At 42.9% G+C, this 24,396-nt stretch overlaps 1 protein-coding gene across 4 annotated transcripts in view; it reads left to right on the top strand.

The window, feature by feature from the left end:
- ANKRD29 (ankyrin repeat domain 29) overlaps positions 1-24,396 on the top strand; it is a 48,229-nt gene that overhangs the window by 22,110 nt on the left and 1,723 nt on the right. For 2 of the 4 annotated variants that reach the window (XM_045527553.1, XM_045527552.1), the window contains exons 4-9: positions 607-705; positions 3,373-3,471; positions 7,855-7,953; positions 16,745-16,843; positions 18,451-18,546; positions 20,837-20,935. In XM_045527553.1, the coding sequence (XP_045383509.1) occupies positions 607-705; positions 3,373-3,471; positions 7,855-7,953; positions 16,745-16,843; positions 18,451-18,546; positions 20,837-20,935 (591 nt within the window). The remainder of the gene's footprint in view (positions 1-606; positions 706-3,372; positions 3,472-7,854; positions 7,954-16,744; positions 16,844-18,450; positions 18,547-20,836; positions 20,936-24,396) is intronic. The other 2 variants (XM_045527555.1, XM_045527554.1) reach the window with 1 other exon arrangement.

Here is a 24,396-nt window from a genome sequence, read left to right as displayed (position 1 = left end):
TTGACTACTTTAGACACCACAGTAGAATCATGCAGTATTTGTTCTTTCGTGACTGACTTATTTCACTTAGTGTAGCATCTTCAAGGTTCATCCATGCTGTAGCATATGTCAGAATTTCCTTCCTTTTTAAGATAAATAATATTCCATTTTTTGTATATGCCACATTTTGACTATCCATTCATCTGTAGGTGACACTTCAGTTGCTTCCACAATTTAGCTCTTTGTGAGGTTGCTTCTGCCTCACTGTTAGAAAGACAATTGTCATTGGAGTTAAGGCCCACCAAGGTAACCCAGGATAAGCTCCTTCTGCCAAAATCCTTAACTTAATCACATCTCTTGCCATACAAGGTCATAGTCACAAGTTCGGGGAATTGGGATGTGGACATACCTTTTGAGGAGCCACCATTCATCCTACCACACGAAGAATAAAATTTTCCTTTCACTTTGTTACTTCTTGGTCTAAGGAATGGAATCAGTTCAAATGTAGCCCCTTCCTAGGCTAGAGGGTTTATATGCAAGGATATTGTTTTGTTTTCTTTGCAGATGTACAGCTCAAATGTAATATAACCAAATATCTTTTTAAGCCAGACTTTCTCTCTCTGCCAGTCAGGTACAACCGCCCTGTTTTTTGCTGCCCAACAAGGCCACAATGACGTCGTAAGATTCCTCTTTGGATTTGGAGCATCCACTGAATTTAGGACCAAAGTAAGAAAACCTTCTTGATTTCATACCCTGCTGAAGAATTGCAGTTGTCATGGAAATTAGCTTTCTCCTCATCTATAGTATGAATTTGTGCTTCCCCCTTTACAAAGGGTAGTCCTAGGGATTTGATTCAAAACATAACATTTTTTACTCTGGGCTTACAGCTGGAGAATTTTATGTGGAATTACTTAGATTCTTTCCTGCACTGGTAGTTTTCTACTCTGGGACTCTAAATTTTGTCACCTGGAGGGGTGCAGTAGCAGGGGGCTTTCTAACTTTCCCTGTTTCTATGTGCTTTTTTTGTACTTCAGGATTAATCCCAATACTATGTTAGCAATTGTTGAAAGTATTAATCTGATCCTAGTGAAGCTGAGAGATTTCTAAAGAGGGCGATTTGCTGGGTAGCTTACTTTCACAAGCTATCCTCACTGAAATATATGATACATAATTACAGTTTATATATTAATAGTTGGGCAAGGAGGTGTAGTTCTTCCTTTAAAGAAGTTATTGATTTTCATTTTTGACATGCAGATAGGAAAACTGAGACTGCAGACAGATCAATTTTGTGTTCACAATATGATTTTACATGATAATGTTTTGTAGTAGGAGAATTGAAACTGCCATAAGATTTTGTAGTTGTCAGATCATTTCTAGCCTAGTCATAATTAAAAATCCCTGAAAATCTGCCCAAGTTGGAAATTTTTTGGTTTTATTAATCCACTGTATGTGGTATTTAAATATCAAGGGAGTTTCCAGTATTTTTGGTCTGTTAAACTACTATTAAATATTAAGATCTGAATTTCATATAGGATTTCTGTCTTTTCTGAAATCTGCTGTTGGATTATATGCATGCCTCCAAACATTTTGAGTATAATACATACACAGGAATAACAAAATATATGCAGCTATATTTTATATTATTATATTTTTCATTGTAAAAGTGATATAACTAAAGATAGTAAGTAAAATTCTATGAAACTCAATCCTAACTCTTTGAACTAAGTCAGAATGACCATGCATGACCATACAGCTGCTTCAGTCTTCTTGGTTGACAAGTTAATACTGACTTAAAGCCTTTGCACATGTTCCAGTTAGTGCTATCCCAGAAATCCACAGAACATGGGGCCCAGGTGAGCAATTTCACAGATTTCCATTAGGTCAACTGCAGTTGTCTAAGAGATTTCCACGAGAAGGAAAGAATGTCAGGAGGCTTTGAGTTTTAATATGATCCTGTCATCAAAACGCTGTTTCAACAGTTGTTCTCATTGTTATTAAATCTATATGCCCCCAAACTGTGCTTTTAAAAATAAAATATATCAGTTCTTCTATGATAATCATCATATTTTATCTGTTCTGTTACCTCATTAGGCAAAGAGCTGGGAAAAGTGACAAGACAAAGCTTACAAACAGTGGTGCTCATTGCTGCCATTAAGCAATATGTAGATGCCCCCGCCACCACCATCAGTCTTTCTCCTCCCCATTCTCCACCCTTCAGAGCCCAGCTCAAGTGCCCCCCTCTACCACATAGCCCACCCCTGGGTGAAGCCCTTCCCAGCCACCTGCGTCCCCTAGTGTTTCTCCAGGTGAGCCCACCTGACACCTGCATGTCACAGCCCCCCACATGACTGGTGCACACCTCACCCCAGACCTACTTAATCAGACCCTCTGAGGGTGGAGCTCCAAGGGTAGGCATTTTTGAACAAACACCCTGTGCCCAAATTTAGAAACCACACTATCTTATATTTATGATTTGTATTTTAGAACCAGATTACATGTTCTTGAATTATTTATAATCATCTCAAATGTCCACATACCAGTTCACAGAGCCAGACAAACAAATGAACAATCCTAGATGGGAAAAGATAATGCCTTAGTTGCAGCACCCAAAAAAAGCCATGAAAGGCTTTAGTTGACCACAAATTCAATGAGTCAGTAGTGTGATGTGGTTGGTATAAAAGCTAATTCTAATGTAGTCCGCAGAGATGAAAGTAGAGTGGAAGGAACAAGGGAATGTCCCAGTTTACATTACAGCACATCTCCTTTATGGGACTCTGCTTAGTTTTAAGGCCCACATTTTAAAGACCTGGACAAATTGGCACGTGTTCAAAGGAAAATACTAAGTAGGATAGTGAGAGACACACAGAATATACCATAGTTATCCGCTCTTTTAATGGATGCAGATCTTTTCCCATGATGGCAATGGCCCCAGAGGGTCACCCCATAAAAGCACCTTAATATCAGTGGCCTGTAACTGGGTAGTGGCACAGGGAGATGCCAGTGTTTGTCAAGAAGACCTCTGGCCAGAAGCCATGGGAGGCTCTTCTCAAAATTCTAAGATGGAACTGACAAGACTTGGTACAGACTTTCTGATCTGTATCTCTCACTGTGAAGGGCAAATAGATCATTCTGTAGTTGGCATGGGAATTTTCTAAATTAATCATAATAACTTGGTCAAATAACTGTACCGAATATACAATAAAATTACATGTGCTTAAGATGAACTATGTCATGATTATAAAGAAAAAGCAAAAGGGATAAAAGAAGGAAAGTGAGTTTGTTATTACTGATGGGAAAATTATCTTCCAGAGTTCCACCTGTGTGAGGAGTGGCTGCTTGGTAAAGTATGTGCCTGCGCTATCTCTAATGTGTTTATACTTTGCATGTCCACAGGATGGCGGCACTGCCCTGTTGGCTGCCAGCCAGTACGGGCACATGCAGGTGGTGGACACCTTGCTGAAGCATGGAGCCAACATCCATGACCAACTTTATGTGAGTGCATTTCAAGGGGACATTAGGTGGATACTTGTTTATTTCTCATTACACATAACATTGTGGTCTGAATTTGGATGCCAGACATGCCAACTTCAAAAATATTTTAATGAACAGTAAGACTTTAAACTGAGACATCAAGGGAAAAAGATATAGTGAACCAGATGAGCTTTTGCCAAATAGAAACATGTATCTTATTTTCCCACCTTTGTTCTTCCTTTTAAATCTGTTGTACATATGAGATGTTTCATATATCTATGCAATTAAGACCTTCAAAAATTATGTGACACATGCTTATTCACACCATGATAAACCACCCAGCCCAGCATATGGATCTGCTGAAAACCAAAATATATTCTCCTGTTGTTATTTGTGAGGGAGGGCACAAAGAGGAGAAATCAAGGTATTTAGAAAAGAAATGAGGTAGGGTGGATGAAGACCTTTGAAATATATGCACACCATTGACCTTTCAAAGGCATCCCCTGCTAGTGTGGGTCTGTTTGCAGCTAATTGGCAATTAGCACATTACCCAAGGGCTCTTTTGACTGTCACTGTAATGCCATAGGATTTATGGCAAATGTTATTCCAGTTTTATGGGGAAATGAATTGACTGAGTTTCATGGTGAGAAGTGAAAGAATTCCTACTTCCAGTTCTCTAGGAACGGTATGGCTGTCCTGAACAACTAAACATTTAGCCTTTATGCCTAGGGCGCTAACTTTCACAGCCTTGTAATGAGCTGTGTAGGTGTGAACTTTTCTATTTGAACACCTTTCCAGAGTTTACATGGTTAATTCTGACAAATCACAGACCTCTTTGAAGTTCAGAGAAACTAGCCTTACCCTCCACACATTCTTGGAGCCTGCAGCATTACCGGTAATTAGGTTACTTGATAATGATCTCAAGGAGGGATTCTTAACTCCAGCCGCCCATTAGAATCACCTGAAGAGCTTTAAAAGTACTATCAGTTCCCAGGCCCTCCCTAGAGCAACAAAACCGGAGTCTGTGAGGGTATGACTTGAGCAAAAGATGGTTCTGACTTGTGGCCAAGTCTAAGAAACACAGGTCTAAAGCTTTGGATATTTCTTTGGCTATCTATCTTTAAAGTATCTCTGAGAGTGTGTTTGAGTATTTGTACGTGTAGGTTGAATAGGAAGAGCTAAAGTCTTTGGAAAAGGAAAGTGAATTGTGATTTTCATAGCATTAGCATTAACAGTCGGCAATCCAAATTGACTGTCGGGGTAGAATTTGTACTTATTAGATAATATTCTTTCTAAGGTTCATTGAGGTAGCACATAATCTTACAAACGTAGAGTTTGGGGAGAGCCCCTTCCCATAGTAAATTCCTCTCTGTATGGCCAAGAAACATTTGAAAAAACGCTCAACATCACTAGTCATCAGAAAAATGTAAATCAAAACCACAATGAAATACCACCTTACTCCAATTAGAATGGCCATTATTAAAAATTCAGAAAACAATAGATGGTATGGATGCGGTGAAAAGGGAAACTTTATACACTGTTGGTGGGGATGTAAATTAGTATCACCTCTAGGGAGATCAGTATGCAATCCCACTACTGGTATCTACCCAAAGAAAAAGAAATCATTGTATCAAGAAGACACCTGCACTCATATGTTTATCATAGCACAGTTCACAATCACAAAGATACGGAGTCAACTCAAGTGCCCATCAACTGATGAGCGAATAAAGAAAATGTGGGGTGTGCATATATATACATACCATGGAGTACTACTCAGCAATAAGAAAGAATGAAATAATGTCTTTTGCAGCAACTTGGATGGGAGTGGAGACCATTATCCTAAGTGAAGTAACTCAGGAAGAGAAAAATAAATGCCACATGTCCTCACTTATAAGGGGGAGCTACACTATAGCTACACAAGGACACACAGAGTGGTATAATGGACACTAGAGATTTACAAGGGAGGTGGGGGAGTGAAAAATTACCTAAGAGCCCAGACTCCACCACTATACAATATTTACTTGTAATGGAATTCAACTTGTACCCTCTAAATCTATTAAAATTTTTTGTAAAAGGCACACATAAGAAAGAGAGGACTAAAACCCAAGTGACGGGGGAGGCAGAGGGCTAATTTAAAGAGGGTGGCCAGGGAAGGCCTCACAGGGAAGTGGCATTTGACTTTTAACTGAAATGGCAAGAAGGAGCCAGCAGCGCTTTAGGGTTGGGCAGAGTGTCCAGGCAGACAGAGCCACTCATGCAAAGATACTAAAGTGGGAATCAGGTTGGGGGAGTTCAAGGAGCAGAAAGTCAGCTGGCATGGCTGAGACATGGTGTTGGGAATGGGTGAGTGATGTGGCCACAGGGAGGAAGGCAGGAAACAGCCATGGACAGCCAAGATGACCAGAGTAAGGAGTTGGATTTTACTTGAATACAAACAGAGGCCATCATAGGGTTTTGAGCAGGAAGTGATATACACTGAATGTAACACAAACAAGGAAGCCAGTTACGAGGCCGTGGAGTTGTCCTGCCTGAAGACATTATGGCTTGGTGCAGTGGATACATTGAGAAACATTTTCAAAATAAAGCTAGAGGGTTGGATTTGAAGTTAGAGAGGAAGGGAGGAATTAAGTATGACCCTAGGGTTTTATTATGAACATGGGTGAATTAAGTGTTTTTTTAAACAGATGGGGAAACTAGGGGGAAGCAGGGATGAGGACCAAGAACTCTGCTTGGTCACACTAATTTGAGGTGGTGATTAAACACGTAAATGGAGGTGTTAGGTTGACAATTTGATACCTGAGGTGCTCGGCAGAAAAGGTGAGATAGAGAAAAAAATTCCTCCCTGTTACAACATGATTCAAGAAACTTCATGCATCATAACTTCCATTTCATGTTAAGACTTCACCTTGACCTAAACAATCCAGATGTTTCCATTAAAAAAAAATTGAGGGTCAGGTGAGGTGGCTCACACCTGTAATCCTAGCACTTTGGAAAGCCCAAGCAGGAGGATCATTTGAGGTCAGGGCATGGTGGTGTGCACCTGTAGTCCCAGCTACTTGGGAGGCTGAGGCAGGAGGATCACTTGAGCCCAGGAGTTTGAGGTTGCAGTGAGCTATGATGATGCCACTGCACTCTACCCCAGGCAACAGACAGAGACCCTGTCTCAAAAAAAAAAAAAAAAAGCCAGTTGAAATATGGGTGGATGGGGATGAAAATGAAACTTGTAATGCACAGTGAAAAATTCAAAGTGTGGGTAGTCCATCTGGGAAAATTCCTGAGAGTTAGCAGCAGCTAAGGGAATGGTAGAAATTCTGAAAATTTTATCCCCGTATCAAACATCTCTTTAAAAATCTCTACAGGCTGATTAATTTTTTAATGAGTGCCTTGAAGGCAGTCTGGCAACTCAGCTGACACCCACTGGAAATCTAGCACCTTCCACTAGGCAACTTGCAGGGAATGGTGTTGTGTATTTTAGCTTGTGGTTAGTATTCCCAACGGGGGCTGTGGTAATTAGCTGGGTTCGCTAGGTGTTTTCCACTAGGGTGTGCTCGGGTTTTCCACCACAGTCTAAAAACAATGACACTCTGTGCGGTGAATGCTGTCTGGCGGAAGTGAGCATCCAGGGAGAACGGTGCTCTGCAGCTGACGGGTATATTTGCCAAGATCGCCAAATGACACGTTTCCAAGAAACAAGAAATATCCAGAAAACATAGACACTCAGTTTAAAAAGAAAATTAAAGAACATTGGAAAAGGAGCACTTACTTTGGGCTTTATTATGCAGGATCAATTTTGTGTTTATAAATATAGGTGTCTGCTGGGCTGGCAGGGAGCGACTTTGTGGAGATTCTTTTTAGTGCAGTTTTTCTGAAAACATCCTGTGTTTTAATGCTTGTGGAAACCTCAGGTTGGGGGAGCAGGCATAGGGGGCTAGAAGAATAAAAGTGTAGAAAAGATCTAATTTAAAAGACACCTTTCCAGCCTGAGCAACACAGGGAGACCCCATCTCTGCAAAAAGCAGAAAATTAGCCGGGCATGGTGGCACGCACCTGTAGTCCCAGCTACTTGGGAGGCTGAGGCAGAAGGATCACTTGAACCCAGGAGTTTGAGGTTACAGTGAGCGATCATGATGCCACTGCACTGTAGCCTGGGCAGCAGAGTGAAACCCTATCTCAAAAAAATAAAATAGAAATAAAAAAGACACCTTTTACTCTGAATACATCAAAGCATAAAAATTAGATTTGGAGGATTTCTTTATCCAACATTTAACTCTTAATTGACAAGAGGACAGAAACCTAAAAGGAGATGAAAATGAAAAATTTTATTGAATATACTTTTAATCTAATTTCTTTTAAAATAAATGTGAAAGATGATTTTGTAAACACTTTTCATTTGTTCTCTCTCAGGATGGAGCCACTGCCCTCTTCCTAGCTGCCCAAGGTGGTTACTTGGATGTTATTCGATTACTGTTGTCTTCAGGAGCAAAAGTCAACCAGCCAAGGCAGGTAATGTTCATAGCTGCAGTTTGCAGAGTGCAGGGAGCCTGAAGCAGGGAGGGCTGGGTGTCCTGCAGCAGCACATACCTAAGATAACCAGGCAGCTGGAGGCATTCTTTAAACCCTTCTGCCTCTGTGATGAAAAGTTAATCTTTGATTAGGGTTTCTCTTGTTCTATGTTCTGGGCTCACCCAAAAGCCCGAGCTGACATCACAATTCAATGCTTTTAAAACCTGAGTGTTTGGTGCCTGAGGTCAAGTACACACTCTGCCACCTCCTGTTCAAATAAATTATGGCTGCAGTGAGCTAATGAGCCTAGGCTAGCCTGGGACATAGGTAAACAGAAGCAGGTCAGGAAGCCTTGTCCCTGCCCAGGCCCTGTGCCAACACACTGCCTTATCACCCACCACCCAGAAGTGACCACCCCTTCTCCCACCAAGCCAAAGAGGAGCCCACACTGTTGGAATCATTGGTAGGTCCTGCATCGTCATCTCTCACTATTTTAATGCTGTTGAGACTTCATTTACCAACAGCAAGTGAACATCTGGCAAATCAGCTGATACTTAAAGGAACAGAAAGGCAAGATAATATAGGCAGTATTTTAGAAATAGTGAAGAACCATTCAAATATAAGGCATTATAATTAGCTTTTCTTGTATAGGTAGTATTTCTGCCCTAATTCAATTTATTTTTAACAAAACATTTCAGATTAAGGAAACAGTACTCTAAAGGTAGTTTTCTAGGAAAAAGCAAGCTGATTTCTTACCAGTAAATGATACTCAAGCAGGTCTCCTCTGTAATGACCTGATATGGGAATGCCTGGGTGTTCACAAAATGAATAGCTATGGGAGCCTTAAGGTTGATCTGAGATCTTGGCCACAGACTTCTTCAGTCTTTAGAAGCCCAAGCACATAAGGAACCTGAGGAAAGAAAGAGCCTTTGGCCAAAGTGGATTGGAGGTCAGGAATCGTGAGTTCTAGATCCAGCTCTGTTAATAACTAGGGCTGTGTGGTTTTGAACAAGTGAATCACCCTCTCTGGATCTCTCTTCCTTCACTGAAAATTAGGAGGCTGGGCAGGATGAGCCTCATGATCTCTTCAAGCTTCCAAATTTTTGATAATTGTTTTATTCAACTTTCAACCAATATTTCTTGAGCATTTGACATGTGCCAAACAGTGCTATCAGTGTAAGATTATATTTTTAGAATTTTAAAGATATTCTTAGGTTTAGATGGCCCCATCAATACTCCTGGGAAAGGAGGCAGTTTAGGAGAAGTTGCACTTCCATACCTGCCAGAGTTGATTCCAGGACTAGAGTCTAATATCTCTGTTCCTTTACGTATCAGTTAATTGATTTGCCAGATGTTCACTTGCTGTTGGTAAATGAAGTCTCAACAGCATGATAATTGTGAGAGATGACAATACAGGACCTACTAATGATTCCAACAGTGTGGGCTCCTCTTTGGCTTGGTGGGAGAAGGGGTGGTCACTTCTGGGTGGTGGGTGATAAGGCAGTATATTGGCACAGGGCCTGGGCAGGGACAAGACTACCTGAACTGTTTCTGTTTACCTACGTCCCAGGCTTGCCTAGGCTTATTAGACTTTCTTATTGGTCATTCTTATTTTGAAATTGTTGATTTATTCTGAATCAGAGGCTTCGTTTTACCAAAATTAATAAAAGGAATTGGTTCTTTTTAGATTGCACAAGTTTGATTTGGAGCCTATTCTTGAAGGCACTACTATGAATGTAGAAATGAGAGATCATTGAGATTATCAAGTCCATTAGTATATCCTTCTGAAATAATTTCTGGCACTTTGACAAATCTATTTGTAAAATACATTTTATTGTTTATGTGCCTAAAGTGCTGTTTGTAAAAATCCAAGTTGATATAAGAGATTACATTTCAAATATTGCATGAATTGTGTCCACTTAAACCTGAAATGAGTCATATGATGACGTTGAAGCCAAGAAGTTAAAGAGTAAACCAATGTGGCAGCCGTAGCCACAACACACCACAGCTGTTTTTCATTCCTCAAGAGTGAGGCCAACCTGGTCAAAGTGGATGGGCTAGTCTTCGAGTGTGAGGACCCACCCTCTGGTCAAGGAGCAAATGCTGTGCCTTCCAAAGACTGCATCTAATGCAATTGTTTTGAATTATTATAAGACTCCAGCTCTGAAAGAATTCCTATTCAGGAAAAGGATGTTATGTAAAATAAGAATTGCTTTGAGGAAAAAAAGCAATGGGATTTTTTCCTTTTCATAGAGTACACACCCCACTGTGCCCTCAAATCATCATAATTTTTATTACTTATTTTGAGCTTATAATTAGAGGCAGTTATCTATCCAGGTCAGATTAGTCCAAGCTCTGTCTTCTCTGAAAGTGTAAACTCTGCATGTTTATTCTGTTCCAAGAAAACAAATAGTGCCATAAATATGACAAAAGTGATACCAGTCCTGGCTGACTCTGTCACAAGTTATAAGGAGGTTTTTTTAAAAAAAAAAAAAAATTCTAATTAAAAGTTTCCATTAGGCTGGGCGCAGTGGCTCATGCCTATAATCCTAGCACTTGGGAGGCCGAGGCGGGAGGATCGCCTGAGCTCAGGAGTTCAAGACCAGCCTGAGCAAGAGCAAGACCCCATCTCTACTAAAAATATATAAATTAGCCAGGTGTGGTTGCGCATGCCTGTAGTCTCAGCTACTTGGGAGGCTGAGGCAGGAGGATCGCTTGAGCCCAGGAGTTTGAGGTTGCTGTGAGCTAGGCTGACACTATGGCACTCTAGCTCAGGCAACAGAGTGAGACTCTGTCTCAAAAAAAAAAAAGTTTCCATTAAAGTGGCCTGTACATGATATAATGTTATATAGGTAGGATATCTGGAAACCAATGTTTTATTCTGAAATCTCAACTGACACATTGAGTTATTATCAAAAAATTCTTAAATTTACAATATGAAGATAAGAATATTTGTCCAGTTTAATTTCTTAATATTCTTAGATAAATTTGATTTATAATTGTTGCACTGCCACTGTATGGAGTCCTGCCATTTTACGGTGTCCTGTAACAGGATGTTAACAAAGTTGCATTAAATTACTCAGCTGACATTTGATCTGAGCTACAGGGAATCTGAGCTGTGGTGGGAATGACTTTTCTTTGTAATTCCATCACTGAGAACTAAATGGGGACCTTTCCAGTACTTTGTGATGAGGAATCTTAATTGCAAAGCAAGCCATAGCCAGATGATGGAAAGACTGCATTCTTGATTTGAAAGTTGAAATATTTTTCTTCCACATTGTTCTAGGTAAAGACGTCAAGAGTCACAGAGATATTTGAAATCTATAATCACTCTAAAAACTCATTTTCATTTCTTTCCACGTGTCCTCACCAAGTAGATTTGGTATGAATCAAACCTTTTTTAATTACTAACTGAGATGACTATTTCTATTTTTCTGTCAACAAAATGCCTGGACATACACTTTTCCCAACTCAACTCACCCACCTTGTTAAGACGATACTTCTATAGAGTGGCAAAGAGTGACTCTGTTTCCCCAGAGCCGAGGTTGGCAAGTCACAACTCATCTCTATCTAGTCCTTTGCATGTGCTAATTAGTGTTTCTTTGAAACCTGGCAGAAAAGCCATCTAATAAAGTGCCTCCCCTAACAGACACCTTGGGCTGGACTTGTGTGCTGAGTTGCTGGGGCCCAGAAAGTAAATATTCTCCCAGGTCTCAAGCTCAGAGGGGCAAGCCCAGCCTAGGGGAGCGGGAGAAGGAAGAGCCAACAGATTGGGTTGGGGAGCGGAACAGACAGCCATAGGAAGACCCTACTGCTTATCAAGGGCAGCGACTCTGTCTTATTCCCTCTGCCTGTGGTAGACACTCAGGAAAGGTGTGTTGACTGCCAGGAGACCCCTGTGGCTTGGGCAGAGCACCTAGGAGTCCAGAAGCCTGCAGCACCTAGTGATCAGTACTGGGAACTAGAAGGCAGCTCCGGATGGAGGGCCCAGGCTCATGGGCAGGATGCCGGCTCCAGAGAGAGTGTAAGAGGCAGCTAGGGAGCCAGACTCCAGTCTCTTGGTGGGGAGCAGCTTGGTACTTACAGGGATGTGGGTATCTTAAGGAAATGAAACACAGTTCCAGTTTTGCTTGTTAACTGCATGACCTTAAGCAAGTCACTTACTTTCCGTGAATCTCAGTTTTTTTCATCTGTTAAACCTTAGTAATAATAATAGTACCCTTGCCATAGGATTATTGTGAGAGTTAAAATAATCCATGCAAAACTCTTCATGCAGGGACTGATATACACCAGCTGCTTAGTAAATGTTAGGTATTGCTAGTATTATCATTTCTATTCCATCCAGGCCTTGTGGAAAAGAAACCCATCAGAAATCAGGGTTGCCCTTTCTCTCGTGAACCAGGTGGTCTCTGTCATCTCAAAGTCTCTTCTTATCTCTCTTTCTCCCACTCCTTTTTATTGACCAGCTTCTTCTGCTTACATATCTCATATGTAGTCCCCAAGTTTACAGGTCATTCTGCCAAACTCTTGGGATAGCTGTGTCATTGTTGCAGCTTGTCTTTGTGCACCAAGCCACAGTGACTGGCTGGCCTGCCCGTCCTTGGTCCCATCACCTGTGGCTGAGGAGAGTGGGGTCAGACCTGGGCGGTACAAGCATCTGGTAACATCTTTTACAGACTCATTTGCTGGACCACAGACATGATCATGCAAAATGGGCTCCAGGTCAGGGTAGGGCTGGTAGCAAAGGTATCTAGGTATTGAAGTCCCTCTGCCACTGGCTGGGTTCGGTACATCTCCTGGGCCCCCAACTTATAATAGGACTGGTCCCTAAGACTTTCTGTCTGCTCTGAGCATGTGGGTGGAAGTAGCCCGAGTGTGAGGTCTGGAAGGTAGTGGAAGCAAAGAGCTAGAGCCCCTTTGGATACTCGTTGCCATGGAAGAGAATGGTTTGTTCTTTTTTCTAAATAATCTCAGGACCACGTAAGACTATATAAGTCTCCAATACAGGTCATGTCATATACTTCACCTCATGCTGTGATCTAGCTATAAAAATGTATTAGAGGATACTTGAATATTAATATATTATCTCAAATGGAATGAGGGGATAGCAGATTTGGAGGGAACTATAGGAGTCAACCATCTATCAGTACTTGAATCCTTTCTGTAGAAATTAGCCACTGTTGAACACCCCTAGGTGTGGGGAACTCATTAGTGTTTGATCAGCTTATTTAGTCTTAGCCATCCCTGGTAATACCTTCTTTCTTACATTGACCCCAAGTCTCCATGTAGCTTTCAACCATCACACCTCTTTATCACTTGGTCTGTAAAATAAGTTTAAATTTTTTTCCACTTGTTATGCACAACAAATAGTAAAGAACAGCTACCATAACCCATGAATCTTACCTTGCTAAATGTTCTATTTCCTTTTTTAAAAAAAGTGCCATAGAGGTTATAACTTCATGGTGATTTATTTGATTTAATATATTTTTTTTACATATTCAACATATTAAAAACTATATATTTGTCAAGAAGTATTCAAGAGCATATTTAAATATTTTAAAATATTTTTCCCATTTCAGTTCTTTCTAAAACTCTACAAAACTCTAAATTGACTTAATTTCCATCATTTTCACTATGAAAATGAAGGCTCTGACCATTATATTAGAAGGAAAAAAAAATAAGAGAAAAAATTAAGGTGTACAGAAGAGGAAAACCTCTCCTAGTTCGTAAACTAGATAATCAACTGATAAATAATTAGATTTGGAAATAATGCTCTAACATGCTCTAACTCCCTGGGCTCAAAAATCAGATTTGGAGAAGTAATCAGTAAAGAAATACACAGGCAGCCCCCAAATCTCATTTTACCCATCATTCCTACCTGCACACCAATCAGTTTTCTCACAGGGTCACTGGGAGAATCAAACGAAGGAAGTGTTTTGTCAACAAAAGTACAAATTTTAAGAGACATTGCTGTCTATGATAAATAATACTCAGATTCAGTTAACATTTTCTAGGCTTCTATTAGCCAGTCCTCATGCTCACCAGCTTTATATATGCTTTCTTATTTAATAATATCTCTGTGAAGCTAATATTTCTGCAGAAGCGGACGCGGAGGCTGAGAGTCATTTGCCTAAGGTCTGACAACCAGGAAGTGGCGATTGCTTTTTCCCCCTCCCATGACTGTTCCAATTAATGAGTGTTATCATTGCTGTTATAAATTGATAATATTTTTAAAAATTCACAATATAGCGTGTCTCAGCACTTTCCCACGTTAGTATCATTTAATACAATTGTACTAATAACAACCAAGCAAGCCCTTGAAAAGCTTATCTAACAGGCCACCGGCTGCCCCTCCCTGCCTGCCCTCTGGTGGAGATAGAGACACAGAACAAAACCGACCCAAAGCAGGCACGGAGGGCAAGGTGCATTAGCACCTGAGTGCCAGAAAACCTGGCAATATTTGAGGCTTTTGTCAAGCCCAGACCACTCCCAGAGTCCCGCCCACACCCCTTGTGCTAGGGCAGCTGGATTTCCCGCCCTGCCTGTCCAACCACCGTGACTGTGGCTGCTGCTGCTCTTCTACATGGAATTTCCTCTGCCTCTCACCTGGCAAAACCCTGGTCCTTTTTACATTGACCCTGTAATCCTCACACAGTAAGAGGGTCCCCTCCTGTTCATTTTGTGCATTTGCGCACACTTTATTGTAGCATTGCAAGCATACTGAAATTTCCATGCCTGCTCCACTATTTATTTTGAGTACTCTGCCTGAGACTTAGAAAATGCTTAACAATTGTTGGTTGCTTGAATGAATGAATGATTGACTGAATCCTGAATTGGGAGAATCAAATAAAGAATGTGCAAATGCTTTGTAAACTAAAGTACAAATTAAGGTATTATTTATCATTGCTAATGATAAGTAATATTCAGATTCAAGAATATTCTAAGAGGCCCCTTAAAAATGCCTGAAGTAGGTCAGAGTGTCCTCAGCCTTCCTCATCCTTTGTTTCAGCACCTCTTCCCCTGTCTCTCCCAAGACAGAGGTGCCAACGTCCTCTGATCATCCCTCAGCGCCCCAGATCTCCCTGGGCTGCTGAGTGCCATCTTCCTCCACCCCACTCATGTCTTGTCCTCTGACACTTGCGCAGGATGGCAATGGGCAATACTCCTGTGCCTGCTTCAGCTAGTAGGCAGGGGTTGAAATTACACACTACAGCAGAAAACGTAACTTTATATTCCATGACCGAATCATTTTGCTCTCCAGCCCCAGTTCCCGCTGGTGGGTAATTCAGTCTTATCTGGCTAAAACAGGCTCTTGAGGCCATATTACTATAATTGCCTCAGAGCTTAAGTTTAGCCAATTCTGGATCCTGCTCCCTCCTGGCCTTCCCTCCAAAATGACCTATGTTCTCGGAGTCCGACTGTCACCCATGCATCGGGGTGGGGGTGGCGAGACTCAGGTCTGGCCCTTTTGCTGGCCTTTCTGGTGCCTAAGCATCCCGCAGTGGTACCCCAGGGACACAGCTGGTCCCACCACGGTGCTGGCCCTGCCACGATCTCTGCTCAGGAAGTCTTGACCCCCTGTGACCTGGCCTTCCCAACCCCAGGCACTTCCAATTTCCCACAGGCAGATGGGAACTCTGGATGCCCGGATGCCAAGTGGACGTGGGCCATGGGGCTTGGGAGATGTCTCAGGCCACTGGCCCTGATAGCTGCCACCACCATTTCTCTTCTATGTCTCAGGCAGAGCCTCTCTAGGGGGGCTTCTAATATTCCCGGGCTTAATCCCAAGAAAAAGTGAAAATCCTTCCCTATCTGGAATTCCCCATAACTTATCTGGGTGTTTCTCCTGCCCCCAGCTTACCTCCTCCCCAGCCCACTCCACCTGCAGATTCAAGTGGGCAGCAGGGGGGAGCAGTGGGGAGACATGGACACTCACACCCTACTGCCTCCCCGTCCCTCTCTAGCTCCTTCCTGCACTAGAGGGGCTTTCTAGTTTCCATTCTGCCTGGCAGGAGCCACCCTACTGTTGTTCTCTTCTCTGGAGCCTCGTGGCCTAGTGTTCATGGAAAAACGGATGTTCAGTAATAATATACAGGAAATATTCCCCAAAATGTTGTCCTGCTGTAACTGATTAATATGTATCACCTCCTGGAAGATGCAACAAAACATTCCACATAAAATTAATCTAAGCTTTCTGAAAAGTGATGCAGCTATGAGGGGTTTCGGACACCAGAATAAAAGAGTAGGAGAACTGTCTTGAGTTCTCTGACCCTCAGACCCCATCTCCAAGGAAACTGCTGGCTTTTCTATGGGAATGACTGGCCCCCACTAAGCAGGGTGTAAAGTGTGAACTTTAAGGTGAGTGTGACCCACCAGGAAAGCAAAGAAATTGACAGAGTCTAGGGGCAGGGAAATAGGCTGGCTTCCCTCTGGGTTTGTGGGATTTGGTTCCGCTGTGCTGTGCAATTCAGCCGCTCCCCGGAGCCTTGTGTGTAAGTCTGTACCACACTTATTGGTAAAAGATCCAGCCATAAAGTGGCTGGTTTTATAAGCCAAATATTGAGTACTGGCAATTACCCAAGTAGTCCAGGCCCTGCCAGATGCCAGTCTGTGTTCGCGGGTTAAAAACACTCTCTTCTCCTCTCAGTTCCTCCTGGCTGTGTGACTCAGCTGGCAAGTGTGACCTGTGGTCAGGGGCCTTTCCCAGGGTTTTCAGTCTCGGAAACTTGGTGCTGAGACGTTCTGTGACCGAGAGTCACAGTCACGGTGGCCGCCGCCCCTCTCCCCGCAGGACGGGACGGCGCCCCTGTGGATCGCGTCGCAGATGGGCCACAGCGAGGCGGTGCGGGTGATGCTGCTGCGCGGAGCCGACCGCGACGCGGCGCGGAACGTGAGTGTCCCCGGGGCCGCGGTAACGCGCGGAGCGCCAAGCCGCTGGGCTCCACGTGCGGAGAAAACGGAGTCTGTCCTTAACCCACAGCTGGGTTTCCGCCCAGCCTCCACCTGCTCTTTAGCAGGAAGACAAAGTCAAGGTCTGATTCGCAGCCGCTGAGTCTCTCTCCTCCACCCTAGACGAACTGGAGAGGGTGGCGCCACCTCGGGTGGGGGCGGGGAGCAGCGGGAGACGCGGCCGCGGGGTGTCCTGTGCGGGTGGGGCTGGGAGCCGTCACCCGGCTGGTGCTGCGCCTCCTGCTGGCCCCTGGGCGCAGTGCAGCGGGGGCGACGCGGGGGCCTGCGGTTTGGGGTCTAGCCGCGCCCCGCTGGCTCCGCCCGCCTCCTGCACCCTGTGTCCTCGGCCCGCGGTCTCCTCTAGCCTATGCTGGTGTCACCTAACTCTGCCTCGGCGTGCGTGCCCCACAGCGGGCCCTTCGCCCCGCAGCAACTAAGGGCGGTCGGGGCGAGCCTGGCCGCACTGTGCTGCTTGCTTTTTGTGTTTTGCTGTGTCTGGCCTCTTTGCCTTTGTATTATCCTTGCCTGTGGGACCCACCTTCCCCTCTCCAAGTCCAAGCCCTGAAAAAGGAAATCAGAGCACACATTCCTGGCCACTTCACTGCCCTCTCTCCTGCTTTTTCTTCTTTCCACGATCTCTGACGCCAGAAAACAAAAATCCACTAATCCCATCTTTTTTTCTTCCTAATTAGTGATAAGCCCTAATGGCAGACTGCGGTAGTTCCTTGACTACTGTGAACTCTGTGAGCTAAATCTCCCTAACACAGCATTGATAGTTAAAGAAGGAATCTGAAGGCCCGGCCCAGTGGTGGTTCAGGCCTGTAAACCCAGAGTTTGGGGCGGCCAGGGTGGGGACCGTCTGAGCCCAGGAGTTCTGGGCTGCAGTGAGCTATGATTGCACCACTGTACTCCAGCCTGGGTGACAAAGTGAGACCCTGGTCTCTACGGGGGGAAAAAAATTGGAAAATCTCTTTTTGAGCCAAAAAAATAATGACAGAAGCTGAATATTAATTTTTAGATTTGTCTTTGCATTCTTTTTTAGTGGTTTTCAATCTATCTCTCCTAGTCCTCCCCTTCCACCATACACACAGGCAAGTAGGATGCCTAGGGCAGAGTAGGGCAAGGTTGCATAAATTTTTAAAACAGCAAATATAGTTGAACAATAATTTAAATCATTAAAGACAGTTAAACAATTTCTGCTAAGTCATGAACAGCAGAGAATGTCTCTTTGGTCCATCAATGCCCTAAAAATAGGCTCTTGAAATTCCCCTTGTCCCTTACCCAGCATTCTAAAGGACTGGAGGAGTATGAATTCCCAAATGGCAGGGTTATAAGATAATATAAACAGTCACATATTTGGTCTGATATTCTTTCATGCAGAATTAATATGCTCTAAAATGCCCCTAGATTAAGTGATGTTACCGGTCTGTGTTTCATTTACACATTTTGCCTGTTTCTGGCAATCATACTCCCAGTTCTCAACTGACAGTTCTCAGCCAACGCAGACATATGTTAATAATCAACTTTTATTTTCCTCTTTTTGTTAAGGACGGTACAACAGCATTATTGAAAGCAGCCAACAAAGGATATAATGACGTTATAGAGGAGTTGCTTAAGTTCTCACCTTCTCTTGGTATTTTGAAGGTAAGACCTAAGGAGAAATTTTACCAATCTATAAAAGGGAGATGTTAGAAGAGAAGAAGTCTGTATTTGGGGACTGCAGTAGAATTTGGGTATAATTAGCCTGGTTAGTTGTGTTCTCAAAAGAACACCTATAGCTTCTTAAAGCTGGAGATCCATGGACACTGGTAGAAATAGGAAGGTCGTAAAAAGAGTGAACTAGAGTTTGTCACTACCTAGTTTTCCAGAAGAAAACCAATTAGACAGTAGTAATGAAGTTACTAACTTGTAAATTAAACCATACTGATATCATTTGGAGGATCTGTGCAATGAAGGAAGAAGAGCAAACACTTATGTTCCTTCTCTTCATTATCCTGAGCAAAGAATCACTCTGCTCTGTTCCCCTAAGTGAAATAAAATAAGCCTGAAACACCTGGAAGCCTCAAAAAATATGTCAATCTGGAGACCTGGGTCTCCTAAAAAATAGAGCCCCCAAACTCTTTATTAAGTTTTAATCATTTGGATTAAAATATTTCTAACCTATATAGTACATATCAGGGGTCAGCAAACTTTTTCTGTGAAGGACCAGAGTGTAAATATTTTAGGCTTTGTGAGCCATGTGAATCCCGGTCACAACTGCTCAACTCTGCCATGGTCGCCAGAAAGCAGCCATAGAAAATTCAAAAAAGGAAAGAAAGGAAGAAAGGAAGAAGGAAGGAAGGAAGGAAGGAAGGAAAAAGGAAGGAAGGAAGGAAAGAAGGAAGCTATGGACATGTATTTATGGAATTTCATATTTTCACATGTTACAAAATATTCTTCTTTTAATCTTTTTTAAGTCATTTAAATATGTAAAGACAAATCCTAGCTTGCAGGACATACACAAAGAGGGGATAGGCTAGATTTGACCCACAGGTCATAGTTTGCTGATCCCTACGATACATTCTCCTCTTTTCTTAAATAGGGGACAAGAAATCTATTCTAATTTGACACAGTGGCTTAGCAGTTTGGGGACCGTGCCCTCAGGGTTTATCAATGGGTATAAAATCTACTTGCCCTTAAATGACCCCAGAAGCTTCATGGACACTTTTGTGTCTGCTCTTCATATTTTTAGACTCCATTCTTGCTGTCAGCTAACACAGAACTGCTGTTGTCAGTGTGTTGGTTGGTCCCTCTCTCCTGTCCTAATGAGCTACTCCTAATCTTCCATCAGCTTGGAAGCCAGAAATCTGCACTTGCTAAAATTGTTTGTAAAGTAAGAATAAACCATCTATAAAAGTAAATTCTATGAACAAAAGGAACAAGCTCTAGAAATGGACTTTGCAAAATCTAGTCTTATTTCAAATGGTTCTTTTTTGCTTGGCTTTTTATTCTTAGCTATGTTTTGAATAGGTGAAGTTGACAGGTTGTCTAAAATTCAGACAAGTGAAATGTTACCAAATTAGTGAGTTATCATATATATTATAGAAGCAACTATAGAAAAATGGTACTTTGCTTGGAATTTTTTCTAGGTATGATATTTTAGTCTTTTACAAAATCAGAGTGATTTTTATTATGACTAGTTAGAAAACTAAGCTTACATTTAGGTATTGTTTGTAGACATTATGTACTCTCTGGAACCAATGTCATATGACTGCCCATTGTTCTTATATTAGTTTGTTATATTCTTTTTGCCTCCTTCCCTGGTCCAGCTACATGCTGCATATAGCTGCTTTCTTATTTCAATAAATATTTGCAGTAAATTTCATAAAATATCAGCAGCCCATCTACAGGGACCTTCTGTGCTCAGAAATGCTCCAACTCAGGCCTCAGGGGCATTTCCTTACCCCACATACTCCTCTTCCCCTAAGCCCCATAACTCCAGCCTCACTCCCTTTCCGCCTAGGGGGTGGGTGTCTGTAGTTGGGCTAACTGGTTGGCCCATTGGCCCAACAACCGTTCCTCCAGCCTTGCTGGAAGTGGCTCAACAAAAATACAAAGACTGTATGTGTTGTCCTTGAAGAACAAAAATGTTTGGCACACCATTGTTTTTTCTGCAGCAAGTTCTAAAGTGTATAAAACTGACTGAGTGACCATGAAGTCATGTGCACCCTGGGCCGATTCCTTGTTTCAGTTGCGAAAGAACATTAGCAATGTTTACACTGTCGATTGGCAGTGTATCTGAGGACACTACATCGGTGCCGATGTGACTTTGAGAAGTATGAGGCACGATAAGGAAGATTAAGGCTCTGATGTTACAGACGGTTTACGATGAAAGCCCAGCTATGTACTAGTGACCATGCACTCCCTCCTGACACACACTGTCATTTTCTCTTAGAATGGGACATCAGCACTCCATGCAGCAGTGCTCAGCGGGAATATTAAAACAGTGGCGTTGCTCCTGGAAGCAGGGGCGGACCCCTCCCTGAGAAACAAGGTACCTACTTAACCCATCTTTCAACTCCATCGGGACCCTCTCAGCGTCCTCCTAAGCCAGGATAAACATCTCTCAGGCTCCAGTCACCATCTTCACTCTTTGCATAACAAGGGCATGCAGGGTTGCTATGAGTAGGTGATGAATCAGCAGCACACTTGGACCCAGGGAATTGTACTGAAAACCCTGTATCATCAGTGGTTTTCAGTTAACAATGGTGCAGCCTCCTGGCAGAGGTGGGGGGAAAGAGGAGGGCAGTCATGGTGGGAGTAAGTATTGTTCTATCGTCCAAGACATGCCCCCAAAATGTCCAAGTTCTGGTAGTTTATCACTGTCCCCATGAGTTGGACGTTCCTATCTTGAGAATTGCTTGTGCTGTATTTGCTGACTACATGGGGGGAAATGTTGCCTTTGTATTGTTAACAGGCGTACATGCCACTGTTACAAAACCAACCCATCTTTTTTTCTAGTTCTAAATCTTTCGTTTACAATTAGGCCAAACTTGCAGGCGGGAGGGTACACACTAACAATAGGAAAAATGATTGTTGTTATACTTCCTCCTGTTCCACGTGGGCTTGAGCTGGCAGCTGCACGGACTGCAGGGGAGGACGGCAGCCTAGGAAAGGTCTCGAGCAAACGCACTAATCTACCGACTTTTGAAGGAGGAAGTGGGATTGATGCTTATTAATAGGGGAAGGCATGAAAAACAGCTTTCACTTTATGCTAACATACTCATTGAATTTTTATAAGCATCTGTTACTGTGTTAAATTTTTTAATTAAAAAAAACAAAAACATACACTATTCCATGACATTTTGAAAAGAAACCATTAAGCAGTGCCAATTAAACAACATGCCAGGGGTAACTTTTTTCATTTTACTTAGCATGTGGAAGTATTATTTCCCCACTCCTACCACTGGATTGCCTGAAGATAACATTTCTGCTTCTTGCTCCTGAGGTGTTTTGATTTGTTTCCCATTAGCTGGCCTGGCTGTGTGCTAAGCCAGTTGAAGTCACAATTGCCTTTCCTCAGATCTTATCTTTAGACCTTGTACACAGACTTCCTACAGAAATCAATCTTTGTTGGTGAGCTATCCAGTACTGAATTAAGGCAAGGGGGAAATGTTAGTAACTTTATATAGAAACTGAAAAATACAATTCCTGTGTGTCTCCTAGAATAATGGAATAACCATCAGCCGTAATGATTATGGGTAATTTCCAGTTGGCAAAATGCTAGACTTTGGACTCTTCCTAAAACTACTTGAATATATATCTGGGCACTCATGTTGGAGCCTCCTACTGCAGAAGTCCTTAGAAACCTGGGGGTAACTGCCAGGGAAGCTCCCACCCACCCACCAGCCATCCCATAGGGGCCAATCTTTTTAATGGCAGCTCCAGAAGCAAGGGTGCTGGGATTTCAGCAGCCACCCAGGACTCTTGAAGGGGTATTCTTAGCCTTTATTCATTTTTCCACAAACATGGAGCACCTACTAGTCACCATGCACTGTGCTATGTGCTGGGGATACAACAGTGAATACGATTCACACGGTCTCTGCCTTTAGGGAGGTCAGAGTTTAGTGGGAAATAAAGATAATTAAACAAGCAATTGCAATACAAAGTGATAAGAACTATAAGCAGAGAAGTAAAGAAGGCTATTGCAGGCTTCCCAGACAAAGTGACATCTAAGCTAGTCCAGAAGTACTCTTCTGCTCCAGGAGTTCCAGGACTTCTGCCCTGAGGCTTCAAGGCAGATGCCTAAGGAGAGGGCTGACCAGTGGCCCCATTGGCAACTCCTCACACTACAGCCAGCCCCCTGGGTGCAGGGGTCTTGTGTTCCCAACACCCCCAACTAAGCACTCAGAACACATCTTCTCCCAGGAACAGTGGAGAAATACAGTGGTTTGATGCTGTGGACGGCCATCCGTCACCACAGCCCACACAGCCTCAGCAACCTACAAATTCAGTGGAGACCAAGTGGGAGAGAGAAGGGGTTAGACCAGGTCTCTAGAACTACATGGATGACACACACAACAGTGATGTAATTGACTAACACAGTTTAAGGGTATAAAGCTTTTTTAATAGCAAAGGATATAGACATTCTCGGAGATGGTTGCTCAACGCAAGAAGTCAGCAGGCTGGTAGATAAAGCACGTCTTAGCTCCCTTCTCCCTGACTGCGATGGAGCCTCATGCTCAACCAAGGACTAATAACTGATGTAGAGAGCTCAGTCATTCCTGAGTGTTTACTCTGAGACTGGAAGCTGAGGTCTGTTTACCAGGAGCATTTCTCTGCAGGCCCAGGTCTATACAATGTTGATTCCTGCAGGAACTTAGCTACTAGTAGAATTTGACCCCACAGAGGGGGCTGTGGTCTATAGTAGCATAGCATAACAATTTGCTCTCTGATTGAATCCAGTATCAGCATCAAGGGTGCCATGTGGTGGGCAGGGCTGCAGCTACAGGACGTGCTGCACAGCAGACCTTTTGTGACAAATTCATCATTCCAACAAGTGATGTCCCAACCAGCAGGTGAGGATCAGGGGGCAGGATCCAGCCTAGAAGGTGGGGTCTGCAGAAGCTTCACCTAGGATCAAGTTTCCAGATAAAGCAACTAAGGTTCCAGGCTTGGCTGCAGGACAAAAAAATATGTGAGGCAGGAAACATCTATATCTAAGCCCCCTCCTTGATTCTGTGTGCTTTGCTACCTCTTAATGGCCTCCCCTCTGTGGGTATGGTGGCACACACATATAATCCCAGCACTTGGAGGGAGGCTAAGGTGGGAGGATCACTTGAGGCCAGGAGTTTGAAACCAGCCTGGGCAACATATTGAGACCTCCATTGCTACAAAAAACTTGAAAAAAATTATCTGGGCATGGTGGTGTGTGCCTGTAGTCCCAGCTACTTGGTAGGCTGAGGCAGGAGGATTGCTTGAGCCCAGCAGGGTGAGATTGCAGTGAGTTATGATCATGCCAGGCAACAAAGTGGAGATCCTGTCTCAAAAAAAAAAAAAAAAGTGTAAAACTGTTAAACAATGCTACTCTCTTCTCAGTAATTTTTTCTTGTTTTTGAAAATTTAGTTGTTTTTCATAAATGTATTAACTTGTACTACATTTATTATTTTAATGAATTAATAAATACATTTTAAATGTTTTCTTAGTTTTAATTTCTAAAACAAAAGTTTGTTAGAGTCTTCAGTAATTTTTAAGAGGTCCTGAGACCAAAAAGTTGGAGAACCACTGCCCCATAACACCTATTGCTGACTGGCTCACTAAATGCTTAAAGAATGTATCTCAGCAGCAATGTGACAAGATAGGACTGACAGTGATGCTGGGTTGGGTGGAACATTTTAGCCACTGAAGCTGTTCTTTCCCAGGCATCTCTCGTGCTCTGGACATCTTCTGATTCTGCCTTCTCATCAAAAGATACCTGTCCTGCATCCTGAGTCCCTAGTAGACAGGCTACTATG

This window comes from Lemur catta, chromosome 16 (assembly GCF_020740605.2).
Source record: "Lemur catta isolate mLemCat1 chromosome 16, mLemCat1.pri, whole genome shotgun sequence".
In the NCBI taxonomy this organism is placed as follows: domain Eukaryota; kingdom Metazoa; phylum Chordata; class Mammalia; order Primates; family Lemuridae; genus Lemur; species Lemur catta.
The sequence above is the reverse complement of the archived record's forward strand: the minus strand, read 5'-3'. Positions and strand labels throughout refer to the sequence as shown.